The 12,573-nt window shown below is 40.8% G+C and overlaps 1 protein-coding gene across 1 annotated transcript in view; it reads right to left on the bottom strand.

Annotated features, from left to right (window-relative positions):
• Window positions 1-12,573, bottom strand: part of pkd1l2a (polycystic kidney disease 1 like 2a) — a gene marked incomplete at its 5' end in the record, with an annotated part of 31,635 nt that overhangs the window by 4,985 nt on the left and 14,077 nt on the right. Inside the window, 23 exons of the mRNA XM_080432654.1 lie at window positions 13-153; window positions 260-356; window positions 447-922; window positions 1,083-1,302; window positions 1,402-1,628; window positions 2,146-2,345; window positions 2,473-2,619; window positions 2,737-2,915; window positions 3,583-3,684; window positions 3,838-4,068; window positions 4,470-4,660; window positions 4,932-5,157; window positions 7,067-7,198; window positions 8,387-8,507; window positions 8,778-8,902; window positions 8,992-9,132; window positions 9,574-9,711; window positions 9,839-10,018; window positions 10,127-10,269; window positions 11,142-11,375; window positions 11,620-11,761; window positions 11,873-11,984; window positions 12,205-12,403. Coding sequence (XP_080288780.1) covers window positions 13-153; window positions 260-356; window positions 447-922; window positions 1,083-1,302; window positions 1,402-1,628; window positions 2,146-2,345; window positions 2,473-2,619; window positions 2,737-2,915; window positions 3,583-3,684; window positions 3,838-4,068; window positions 4,470-4,660; window positions 4,932-5,157; window positions 7,067-7,198; window positions 8,387-8,507; window positions 8,778-8,902; window positions 8,992-9,132; window positions 9,574-9,711; window positions 9,839-10,018; window positions 10,127-10,269; window positions 11,142-11,375; window positions 11,620-11,761; window positions 11,873-11,984; window positions 12,205-12,403 — 4,104 coding nt within the window. The remainder of the gene's footprint in view (window positions 1-12; window positions 154-259; window positions 357-446; window positions 923-1,082; window positions 1,303-1,401; window positions 1,629-2,145; window positions 2,346-2,472; window positions 2,620-2,736; window positions 2,916-3,582; window positions 3,685-3,837; window positions 4,069-4,469; window positions 4,661-4,931; window positions 5,158-7,066; window positions 7,199-8,386; window positions 8,508-8,777; window positions 8,903-8,991; window positions 9,133-9,573; window positions 9,712-9,838; window positions 10,019-10,126; window positions 10,270-11,141; window positions 11,376-11,619; window positions 11,762-11,872; window positions 11,985-12,204; window positions 12,404-12,573) is intronic.

Below are 12,573 nucleotides of genomic sequence, written 5' to 3'. Positions count from 1 at the left end.
GGCTTGACTTACTAAGAATCTCCTTAATGAGGGCAAAGACTTTCTGCTCTTTAATCATGTTGTTCCTCATGCGCTCGATGTCAGTGGGTGGTGGTGGCTGATAGAAACTGCACGTGCTATCTCTCCTGGCCACTCGCACGGAATCAGGATCATCTACAAGCAGATATATTGAGTCCAGTTTTCTTTTGTTGTTGTGTTTGTTTGTCTTTAGAAATGACAATGTTACAAACATTTCATATGGAAAGGCAGGTAACGGTACCTGGGATTCTGAGTGTATCATCTATCTGTGGATCACCGTATTCCTCTTGATCAACTTTCTTCAGAACAAGAGCAAAAAATGCTGCAAAACCAAGAACCTGTGACACACAATGTGTAACTTTAGTAACAGACACTCACCAGCATGACTAAGTATTTCACATCATATTGTAGTGTGTGACGTTTCTCACCTTCAGAGGTTGGGTAACAAAGAGACTCTCAAAGAAAGAGACCAGCATGGAGATGAGCCAGCTGATGGAGCGGTCTTTCCCATAGGTCAGCCCGTACATCATAGTGAAGTATCCTGAAACGCAGCTTGTCGCCACCACCAGAATCCACCCAACAAATACAAACCCCCAGGGGAGGCCACCGGTACAGCACTTCTTCCTGCCAGCGTCCCCATCGACGCTTTCTGCTGGGCTGCCGATGTGGTCCAGCCGGTCCCCTGCCGGGCTGGAGGAATGGAGGTGATGCTCCACAAGACCCTTCATGCCCTGGACTTGCTGGACAGCCCGGTTGTAGCTATCAGAGTTTGGAAAGCGAGAGGGTCCCAGCAGACCCAACTCCTTCTCAACATGACGTAACTGTCTGTACAGATACTGCCTGTTATTATTCCTCTTCTGGGAACCGTCCACAGTCTTCTCTGGGCTGCCACACACGCTGCTCTCTGATGATCCAAAATATGTCAATATCATTTTGGTCGACATAATTGAATGTATTCCAATGACATCTCATCACTAAACAGATCCAGTGATTAAAACAACCCTTCAACCATTAATAAATCAAAACAGATTTCATCTTGGAACCACTGGATATGAACAGCTTACCTTGTAGATTTACTGCACCTAACGTGAGGATGATGGAGCTTGTTTCCCGTTTGGAGGCATCAGTGTAGAACTGTCCACCTGCTCGGTTCTGCTGCCTGATGATGTCCTCCACCAGGGAAAGCAGAGTGTTGATATCAGCCTGTTGACCAGGCCTCAACTCCAGATGAGGCATAGGGCTTTTCATGGCCTTTGAGAGTGACTGGGCAATTCTCTTTATGTCCTAATATATAGATACACCACCACACAAAGAAGACCTTCAGATACACAGAATAGATTCAGCTATTATTCATTTTCATTGTAAGCGTGTGTCACATTTCACCTTGATCACAGTGTCGGGTGTGATGTCCTTCAGCTCCTTGCGTGGAGAAGAATTCTGTGAGGGAGACACTCGGCCTGTCTTCCCCTGCTTGGAACCATCTGGTTTACCAGATTTCTCTCGAGGCCGAGTGTTTCTGAAGATACTCACAATAAGGAGATTGATCGGAAACATGATGATTGAACTTTGAACTCCAATAACAACCTGTTGCCAGGTGAACTCAATGTGACCTTTAGAGTTGACCAAAAAAGAAAAAAAAGAAGAGTTAATTTATGTAGATCGAATATATTAAAGGGAAATATATTGGCTAGTGGTATGAAAGACATTCTTGAAGGACTTTAAATATCAGAACCCTAAAAGGTGTATTTCACTTTAAAACACTTCTGTGGTCATTTTAACATCTAGCCTACTCAAGCTTTTGTGTGCACACCAGACAGTTTTTAAGTTGCTTGTTTCAATATTTATATATTTGATATTCATTGGATCAGACCCTCCTATATAAACCTTTTCAACCTCAAACTTTCCATGTTACGCTAATGGAAAACACACATCCCTGGTTCTAGTGACTAATATTATCCTTGTAATGCATGAAGCGCCCTTCATTTTGCAATAAGGGGGGGGGGGGGGGGGGGGGTATTATAAAAATGAAAGTCCCCTCATCCATTAGAAGGACGATATTAGTCACCAGACTGTAAGAGAATCTGAACAGTGTTCCCTTTAAATACTTTCTTGATAGTAGTTCCATACCCAGGTCCATGGTCTGCTCAGAGGGGTCTGTGGGGATGCCCCAGAACATAATGCTGGTCAGCATGGTGCACAGCAGCAGAGAGAAACAGCATGACACTCGCTGCACACGGGTGAAGGTGCTGCTGGGAGGTCGGCTGATCACAGAGAACCAGATGTGGCCATCACGGAAGTCCTTTGCTGTCTTCATGAAGAACAGGTTGCTAGAATATGCATTGTGAGCACAAGAAGAAGATGGATTGAATAAACACAACAGAGTAAGCATAACAAGAGCTGGAGCTGGCTTTTTACGTAGCAACTTGACTCTATGAGACGCATGAATACACATACCTGAATCTCTTCAAATCTGTTTCTGAGGCAACAGGGAAAACCTTGTCAAGAGAGTACTCTCCCATATCTATGGCCAGCCAGGAATTACAAAGAAAGTGCCATTTCTGGCCCGTCTCCAGATCCTGCACCATCACTTTGTTGATATACCTGCATACAAACTTGAACAGTTATCTCCGGTTCCTTTAATCATGATGTAAAATCTGCAAAATGTTACCTCAGGAAAATATTGTTTTGTCAGAGGAGTCTGCACGCTTCTCGCCATACCAGGCAGGATGTGATCCTGAGTTATCATGCCACAGCCTGATGTTAAGCACCTCTCCCAGGGAAAAGGGTGCCGTCAACAGGAACATGTCCACCCCTCCTCTCTCAAACACAGGCTTCTCAGAGTCTATCAGGTGGTGTGGCTCACTCTCTCCCTCTGTACCGAGCAGAGTTACTGCCACCTGAAACACGACAGTATATATATAAGTAAATGTAAGCCAAGATGTTCATACTGTATGTCCAGAGACGTATTTAGATACCATTGAGGAAAAGGTCCTACAGCTGGTCTATTGAACTGACCGCCCAAGAGAATTTGAAGTGGCCCTTTGATCAATTCTGAACATTCATTTGAGAAAGAAAGACACTGATGCTTGCCTTATTTGGTCGACACGCAAGCATCATTCTACTTGACTTTAGAGAGGAACAAGTCTGTGGGCTGTGGAAATTCTTAGACAGAGCATATTTTTGAAGGGCAATGCCCAATTGATCAACATACAGTACATGTCAAGCAAGATTCTTGCATATCAGTGCTATAAAAAACAACATTTACTGTAATAAATGTGAGTCTTCTTACAGTATGCGCCAATTTTGTCGGCTGTTTCCCAACCTAAAAAGTGTAATTTCTTCCATTTACAAAATGTGGTGCACAGAATTATTGTACTGTTACTATTTGTTAGTTACTATTGCCAAGTAATTACTATCAATGCAATGATGCTGATATACTGAAATATTAACATAATTGTGTGTGATCATTGTATCAATTTCAGGAAAAGTCATCACGGGAACAGCAGGTGAACACTAGAGAATCCTAGGGAACCCCCCCTTCATTTGAACATGTAAACCACTGACCTGAGAGGAAGTGGAAGCACCACGTCGATGCCCAGTGCTGATAGTCAACATGTAGCGATACTCAGCCAAAGGGTCATTGTCGTCCAGAACTGTTATCTTCACCTATATTTAGACATAATAATTATTCACATTGTCAACGCAGTGATTTAGAATGTGCCACTAATACTATACATCAAACCTAAAATGACTAACTTAGGATCATCAATTAAAACACATCAAGTATCATGTGGTTGGAAACTCGTTGTTGAAACAGACCTTAGATGAGTCCTGGATGTCTTTCCTGCGTGCCCATACAACCACCACCAGATAAGCAAGAAAGATGGCTCCCACAAAACATACCACCACAGGATTGGTAGTGAAAGTGGCAAAAAGTTCTGCAGTCCGTGACACATCCACCACGTTAGGCATTACAAAGAAGGAGCTTCCAAAGAACGTTAGGTGATTACAGAGGCATTGCGTGACCAATGGCGTGGTGAGGGGACCGACCTATGGAAAAGGCTGCTGTTGAGTTGCAATCAGATTTCCATGGATACAGTGATGTGACACTTGTGGTATATTGTTGCTGTCAGGCAGAAACCTTGTACCATAATTCATCTTTTTACTGTTTTGTCATAAATAAAAGCCCTATTTTATACTTTATAGTATGACAGTGTCACGCAAAAGTAGCTTAAAAAAAGCCAATCTACATTTTCACCTACTGTATAATGTGTAAGTGGATAAGTCTGTCTGTGGGTTTTATAAATATTTAATTGACAAAAAGTATTAAGAAGAGCTAAATAAATATATTGGATCCATTGGAACACAAGCTTTTTGTCCCCATTTCCTGAAAAGTAACAGTTTTGGACATAAAAGGTTTCCACCCAACAGTACAGATATGTTACACTCACCCTGCAGCCATCTTCACTCCAAGAAGCTTTGGTTTCATTCCAATACTTGCACTGGGCGGCAACTGTACTTATAGATACAGTGGCGTTGACGGATTTGACTCCTGCCTCCACCATGGGCTTCACAACAAGATAGTGGATCCCAACATCTCCTGTTCGGTCCTTGGGACCCAACACCCATGTGTGCTTCTCCTCTGCATGCATCAAAAGGACACATATTATGTATTCACAGACACACGCACACACACACACACACACACACACACACACACACACACACACACACACACACACACACACACACACACACACACACACACACACACACACACACACACACACACACACACACACACACACACACACACACAGTCTCTCTCTCTCTCTCTCTCTCTCTCTCTCTCTCTCTCTCTCTCTCTCTCTCTCTCTCTTTTGCTTCCAAAATGTGAGTTGATCTATCCATACCTTCTGTGGAGTTTTGGAGAGGCATTTGAGTTTTTGCGACATATTTCTCATCAGTGGGATAATCCTCATATCCTAAATACAGCATGAAAAGTATATTTTCGGAGGGCTCTACTTTCAGCACCAGTGTCACGTCAGGTGAGGGAACATCAATCATTAATGTGCTGAAATTGCCCAGGTCCAGGACTGTACTGTTCTCCTGCCCCCCATCAGGTCTTGGTAGGAGAATCTAGGAACCGCAGAAAACCCATTATTGTGCATAAAATAACTACATCTGCTTTTTTTGAACAGCCAACATATAAAATCTAAAATGACACAGATGCTTTCCCGGTCTTAATGGGTTAATAATCAAAATATTGTCCCAGACAGCTGGCATTGCGGTCCGGGCACCTAGCCTGACAGCGTTTCGTGGGTCCGACGACCTTTGCTGAGTGTCACTCCCCGTCTATCGCTCCCCATTTCCTGTCTATCGACTATGTACTATCAATGAAGGCAGAAAAAGCCCAAAAAAATCTTTACTTTTTATTTATATTATACCCCAAGAAACTAAAGTCTAGTCTACTGGTTTACATATTAATATATTTCCTTAGGGACAGGTCGATTTTTAAGGGTACCCCTGGAGAAAATGTATGTGCCCTGATCTAAAATGCCATGACCCTCCCTTTGACAAAAAAAAATCAATGACCCTCCCCAAGTGATTAAAAAAAGAAGATTAACCCTCCCCGCCTATAGGAGTGTCACGATATATTGTCCCATGATATAGCCTATCGTGGTATTAAAATGTGACGATAGGTATTGTCAAGATGTCATACTGCATCGTAATATTTTTTAAATTATTTTTCTTTTCTTTATTTTTTTTGCCGGTGAAAGTTATAGGAGTTCTTACTGTATGGTGCTTGCACAAATGTATTTATTTGTGTGTACAAAGCACTTTGTAATTGTTTTTTTTAAAGTGCTTTATAATTGTTATTTTAAAACTAAAGATGATGGCCAAAGTTGATGATACATGAGAAAAGAACATTAATAATGTATCATATCGATATCATATGCCCAACATCATGTATGTATCGTGAAATTAGTGTTATCTTGACACCCCTAACCCTCCCCATCAAATACAACAACATGACATTTAAAACTGATAATATGTACGATGTTTTGCTTTCCACATTTATATAGAACATTACTGTAGTCAGTCTTGCTAAATGCACAGTGTAGTGTCTGTAGTGGTAGCAGAATGGACAGTGTTAAACTTACATGTGGGAAACCCATTGAATCCCATAATTATTAACTACAGTGACTACACTGTTGCCTACATCATGGGTTTTCAACTAGTGGTTTGTGGAGGTATTGCATGTGGTCCCTGACCATGCATTTAGTAATGTAGGAAAGTGAAGATTTGTATTACATTGTATCTTATCGATGGTGGATACTGTTAATGTGCATGACAACAGAAAGGAAATTCAACTCAAGTATGACAGTTTTACACACGCACACAGCGCAAAGTATTTAAGGGAGGTTTTGGTACATCAAGGTAAATACAGGCTTTTATTTGATGTATGATGACGCATCAATGTTGTCAGTTACTTGGAAGTCGGATGTCAAGAACTTCCACAGAAATGGGAGTTAGAATTTCAAGGGAAACTGAACCGGTTTACCTTATCACATTAGTAGGAAATGTGCCCATATCAATCGCATGTGCTTGCTTGTACTTGTGCAATTCGAAAATGGCCCCTGTCTAGGTCTTAACCCACCCCCTCCCTGATTTTTTTCTCTTGTACATAGTTTTCACTCTTCATACCAGTAACCTGTAAGCTGATTGTATGACGTTCTGTATAGTAGTGTGTATATCTGTCTGTCTCTTATATGTCAGGTGTTACTGGATTTGAACCCTTTGTATCATTTGAAATAGAGAGGGGTCATTGACCACTGTTCTGCTGTACAAAAAAATTATATAAAAAACTGTTTTATCAATTCAAAATTGCATGACCCTCCTGATTCAAAGTAAAATTAGCTGACCCTCCCTTGTACTAAAATTATAAAGGCATGACCCTCCCCTATTTTCCTCCAGGGACCCCCTTCTGTAAATTTCGACTGGTCCCTTAGACTGTTGGATCAATAATTAAGAAAGAGTGTCCTACCTGTATCTCATTCTTCAGGTTTCTGATAGGGATGACTGTGCCGTTTGGTCGAGTGAGAGAGACAGACCCCACAGTGCCAGTGATGTTGGATCCCTTACTCCAAGAATAGGGGTCCTTCTCAAAACTCATCATCTGTAATATGTTATAAGACTGGGCTGAATTTCTCTTAGAACAACATACAGTACAGAGTACATAATCAAAGTACTGCCTATTTATTTAATTTTTTTACAGAATTCTATCTACTTAACATATCTGGAGTTCTACTGTAACAATGACCGTAGCCTTTGAAACTTGTTCAAGCTGAAGCCCTGTGTGAAGTTTCTTTCAAATCGGAGTCCAAAAGACGGTGGTGGAGACAATAACCCTAACCCTTTTTTTTTATTGAATAGCAACAATGACATTGACCTTTGACCTTGAGCGCAGAATGCTGAAATGAGAACACATTCAAGCAAGTATGGTACTGAACCCCTGTGTGTACTTTCACACAAATTAGACACCAGTTGAAGGCAGTAGAGCGATGGCAAACATGTTAATGGTGATCGGATGAAGGGAACACCGTAATACGACCCGTTGTTGACGCATAGAAAACATTTTCCTTATTGGATACACTATGTCCGAAGGTTTCACTGATCACTGATGTCAGCTGAACCATGGACTAGTGGTGGACTGTACATTTACTTCATAAAGAAGTCTCACAATGTGCTTGGAAGATTGGGGCTGTGGTGGTACTTAAGACATCACTGGCATACATTTAAAGAGGTGGTGCCATGGTTTTGCACTTTTTCTGTCTTTCATGTGTCTATGAGGTTGATAGAACTTCATTAAGCCCCCTGGTGGTGTTTTTATGGTGTTTTATGTCTTCTCTGACTATTTTGAGTTTTTCCTGGAGGCTGAAATCTTGAGGGTCAAACGTGCCAATAGAAAAACAGCGCTTTAATGACACAGTAGAAATATAACCTCCCCCTCATTATCAAAACACAACAGGTGTGGGCATGAGGAGGAGGAGGGACTAGGACAGGAGGCGGAGGGACTGGTTCAGGTGGGAGGTGCTAAGGTGAAAACCAGGTATAGCCTACTTAATGAACTGGAGGCGTGTCCACATAAAAACATGATTTTAACACTTTCTGTACACTTTTTTGAAAAAAAATCTTCCTCCTAGTATAACCATACATGATGATCATGTTTAAGGGGGGGGATCACTGAAAATCACGGCACCCCGTCTTTAAGTTGTGAGATGCCCCTCCAGATGACTTTATACTCACTAATATAACATTGTCATATGACATAAAACACATACTCCCACTATGTGCACACACTTACTCTCAGATCCACGGGCTCGCCTGGAGCTAGGACATCAGCAGGTAGTGGTGGGAAGGAAAACTTGGTGGAGTTCTGTGTCTGTGTGGCTATAATCTGATTGTGGAGCATTTCAGGAGACACTCTGATAAGATGAGACACAAAATATATAGTCAGCAATGGATATTTCTTAACCACTAAAACCCTACATACTAGTCACCCAGGGGTCTATAATAGGCTCCCTCCATTTTTCCTTCTACACCACATTTCAATGTCAAAAATAGCAGATCTACAAGCTCACAACAAGCTTTTAGATCGGCTCATTTCGCAGAATGTTCATCCCAGAATAGGGACAGTAGGGTTCATCATGGTTAAATACATTATATCCCCTGATTCAGTTCCAAACATCTCTTACCTGTTGACATATACACTGATCTGACCCATGCTGATAATGGTGGGGCCTCCATCAAGCTTTCTACCAGTTAACAGTGCACTCTGCACCTTGTCCATTCCAGTAAGAAGAAAACCAGAGACCTTTTCCTGGAGTGAAAAAAAGAACATGCATTCTGATCTGTAACAGTGTTTAATGAGGACATTGAGGAAGAAACGGAACAGAGTCATGTTCTTACATTTGATGAAGCATCCAAGATATTACTGGCTGCCTGAACAATAGGTGTAGCAGCTTCTATAACCTGTCCTTCATCCCCTCCATCTGGATTGATGGAATGGAGAGTGGAGCTGAGTTCTGCCAACAGTGAGCTAGTGTCTACCTGCAGATGATTTGAAAACGGACAAAAGATTATGGATGACTGATTCTTCCTCTGAACTTCAACATTTAGCAGATATTCAAAAAGTGTAATTAGCAGTTTATTTTTCCACCTTTAATACTGCATTATAATTGTATTACTGTATAATGTAATGTATAATGAAATACAAGTATGCCTTACTCTTATATCATCAACTTGAGCATAAAACAGATTGTAATGCATTTTCCTATTTTTCTTTTTCACATTTATGTCATTCTTCTTTTCTTGACCTCAAAATCATGTTTATTTCACCATTTTGTCTGATTATGTTAGCCTGTAGATCTGTTGTCATGTGGTCAATTTAACTCAGAGTATGTACAAATGGAATGGAACCAAATGGACCCCATATTGTTCCATTTGTATACTCTTTAATTAGCACTGATGATTTTACTGTGTATAGCGTACTTGAGCAGAGGGACTGAGCTCATCTGATCGATTGGTGAGTCCTGCCACAGCTCTGGCCATCACCTGCACCTCCTGGGTGGAATTACTGGGAGAATCCCGCAGAACTAGACTCATTTTAGTCAGCATCTGCTCTCGTAGCTGCAAGGGCGGAATCAGTCATTATTAAGTAATAATGTAATGTAAGTGCTTTTAATCCATTGGGGACACAAAACAAAACAACAGTAGCATTTCATGTTGTATACTTTCAGCCCCACTGCATGCTGACCTTTGTCCTTGCTTCCTTCTGATCTGCACTGGATTCTAAGTTCAGCATATCGGACACAGAGCTGAATATCTGTCCCAGCGCCCCTCCAGACAGCAGACCCTGTTGCTCCAACTGAGCAACAGAATCATCTACTGCAGATTGCAGAGCTTCCACGGAGGAGCCGGAGGTGCTTTCCCGTACCTTAGGAAAGATAAATAACCAGCTCAACTCATTGACTCCAAGCCTATTACTGCATCAAGTGAACATGCTGTTTTCTTGATGTTAAATGGATAATGACAGATGACAGACCTGAGTGATGATAGTCGTGTTTGTCGTCTTGTCTCCATTTTTCACAGTCACTACCACAGATATACTGTAGTTGTCATTCTTATCTCCAAGCGGAAGGAAGACAGACTTTACTTCATTCATTTTACTGCAGCGCAGATATTTGCCTGAAAAGACAAGCAGCCATAGTTTGAGACGGACTAAAAAAGTATTTTGTTTAAAGGTACTATATTTGTGACAATAGGCCTACTCATTGCTATAGAGTGTTTGTTCAGTAACAGAGATCTCCTTGTCTCTCCACCCCTTTAATAAACAGGGAAAAAAATGCGGGTGGTTTGCCAATTTTCAGCAAATCAGGAGAGAGTACCCATTCATCAGCTTCAATTTTATAGTGTTCCAGTTCCAATTTTGTCTGCTCATTTCTTTGTGTCATCACTTCCATTTTCACAATTTTCACTTGTTTTCTTCTTCACAGTTTCCTCTGTATCCTGTGCACTAAAGTGCTGGAGAGAAATGAAGACTCCTGCTACTGAACAAACACTCTATATCAATGAGTACTATCAGTATATAGAGCTATTTAACTAGCCTGATTATCAGCCTGAAGCTGTGTGGAGCTTCAGTCTGAAATTGGCTCCAGTGTCGGCGATTACAAGGGGGAGGGGATTCGAATTTCCCTAAACCAATCACAAGAGATCCACGGATCCGCCTACATCTGACATCATCGCACAGCTTGTTTTAGCAGATATTCACTGATTGGCTTGTCGTTAGACCCACCCCCACCTCCGACTCTCATTGGATGGTACTTTTTGTACAGAATAAAACCTAGGTTCACATTTCAACACCAGAACAAGAGGGGCAGTCCACTCAGAGAGTGGGCGGGGTCTATGGTCTGGAACCAGGCTACTATTTAACACTTATTTTCAACAAAAGAATATCACTTACCATACTTTTAATCACTTAAGCCCTATTTTAAAAAAAATAAACAACGCTTAACAGTTTTTTTTAACTAAAGAGACGAAGATGAATTATGTCTTCTCACCTGTATCTGTATTAAAGCAATACTGACATCTGCCTATGGAGCAGAAGGAGCTGGTCTTGCAGGTAATACTGAAAGCATCCAACACTGTTCCTGACAGTGGGGAGATGCTACATGAAGGGGAACTATCACTAGTAGCTTCATGTGGGTCATCATCATCCTCTTGTGAGTCAGCAGCCCCTGGTTTACGTGACCTGAGCCTAATAATATATCTAGAAAAGCCTGGTTCCGTCTTTCCTGCAAAGAAATAAATGATTGAATTGAAGTTAATTCTTTAAACTGAAGACATACAAACAAAAGGGAAATGTGAATGAACCTTTCCAAAAGTTAGATACAAGAGAAGCAAGTCGATCATAGTGAATATAAAACTTGATTTATACACGCTCACTGGAAGCAAGTGACCTTTAAAGTTTAAAACTGTTATTTTCGGCAAGAAACACTGTCTGACGATGTATAAATCAGGCTTAAGACGGAAACACACCATAGGCTATCACTTTGAGATTTGAGTTTCTAGCCTTTGCGTCTTTAAGATGTTGGCTAGATACTGTGTAGTCTCTGTTACCAGCCTGCTCCTCTATGAGTGGCCTTCTTGGAGTATTGGAGAAACAGTCTTTGAGGACACCCTATGGGGAAAATTGGACAGTAGCATAAAGAAGTTAGCCTTTTTGCGACAGTCAAATAAAGATGTGCATATTTTGCGAGTTTAGAGTGATTTAAGCAGAGGGTCAAGATACCTTCCAAGGTTTGGGGTCCTCGATGTGCCAAACTACTTCTGGGCAAGTTGTTTCACATGTCAGATTTAACTTTATGTGGTTGCTTATATTTACTGGCGAACAATTATCACAACTGTAAGAATGAAAGCAAAATTATAGCCATTAAATAATCATAAGAAACTTGAAAAATGCATATTTTGGGACATTTATTTCATCCTACAGTGGTTGATCAAACAAATGGACTGCTCTATTGACTTGAAATAATTATCATCACCATATGAATGTCCCCAAAAATAAGGAGGAAAATGGTTTTAGGATACATGAGCAATTGATCAAATGATTGAAGGATTTACCTGATGGTGACACCTCTGAATTTCTTTGGAGTAACAGTGATGCACTGAGACACTGATGCAAGATCAATCCATTTCCTGAACCATGTTGTTTTTCTCACAGTAAACGTGTATTTAAAATATTCAAATGGACCTGGGAGGCAGTCTTTCTCAATGACATGAATTATGTCTGTTGAATTGTTATTGCATGTACAATTTCCATCTGTATGGACAAAAGCATTTGGAGAAGTAGGACCACAATAATAATAATGATATAATAACTGTATGCTATACAATATTATGTATTTTACTGTATGTTTTACAATGATCCAAAATATGCAGTACACACTTAATAATAATTTTACAGTTAGTACATTATTATCTTAAGTTGTT

Source organism: Gymnoscopelus braueri (genome assembly GCF_963280865.1).
Source record: "Gymnoscopelus braueri genome assembly, chromosome: 1".
In the NCBI taxonomy this organism is placed as follows: Eukaryota; Metazoa; Chordata; class Actinopteri; order Myctophiformes; family Myctophidae; genus Gymnoscopelus; species Gymnoscopelus braueri.
The sequence above is the reverse complement of the archived record's forward strand: the minus strand, read 5'-3'. Positions and strand labels throughout refer to the sequence as shown.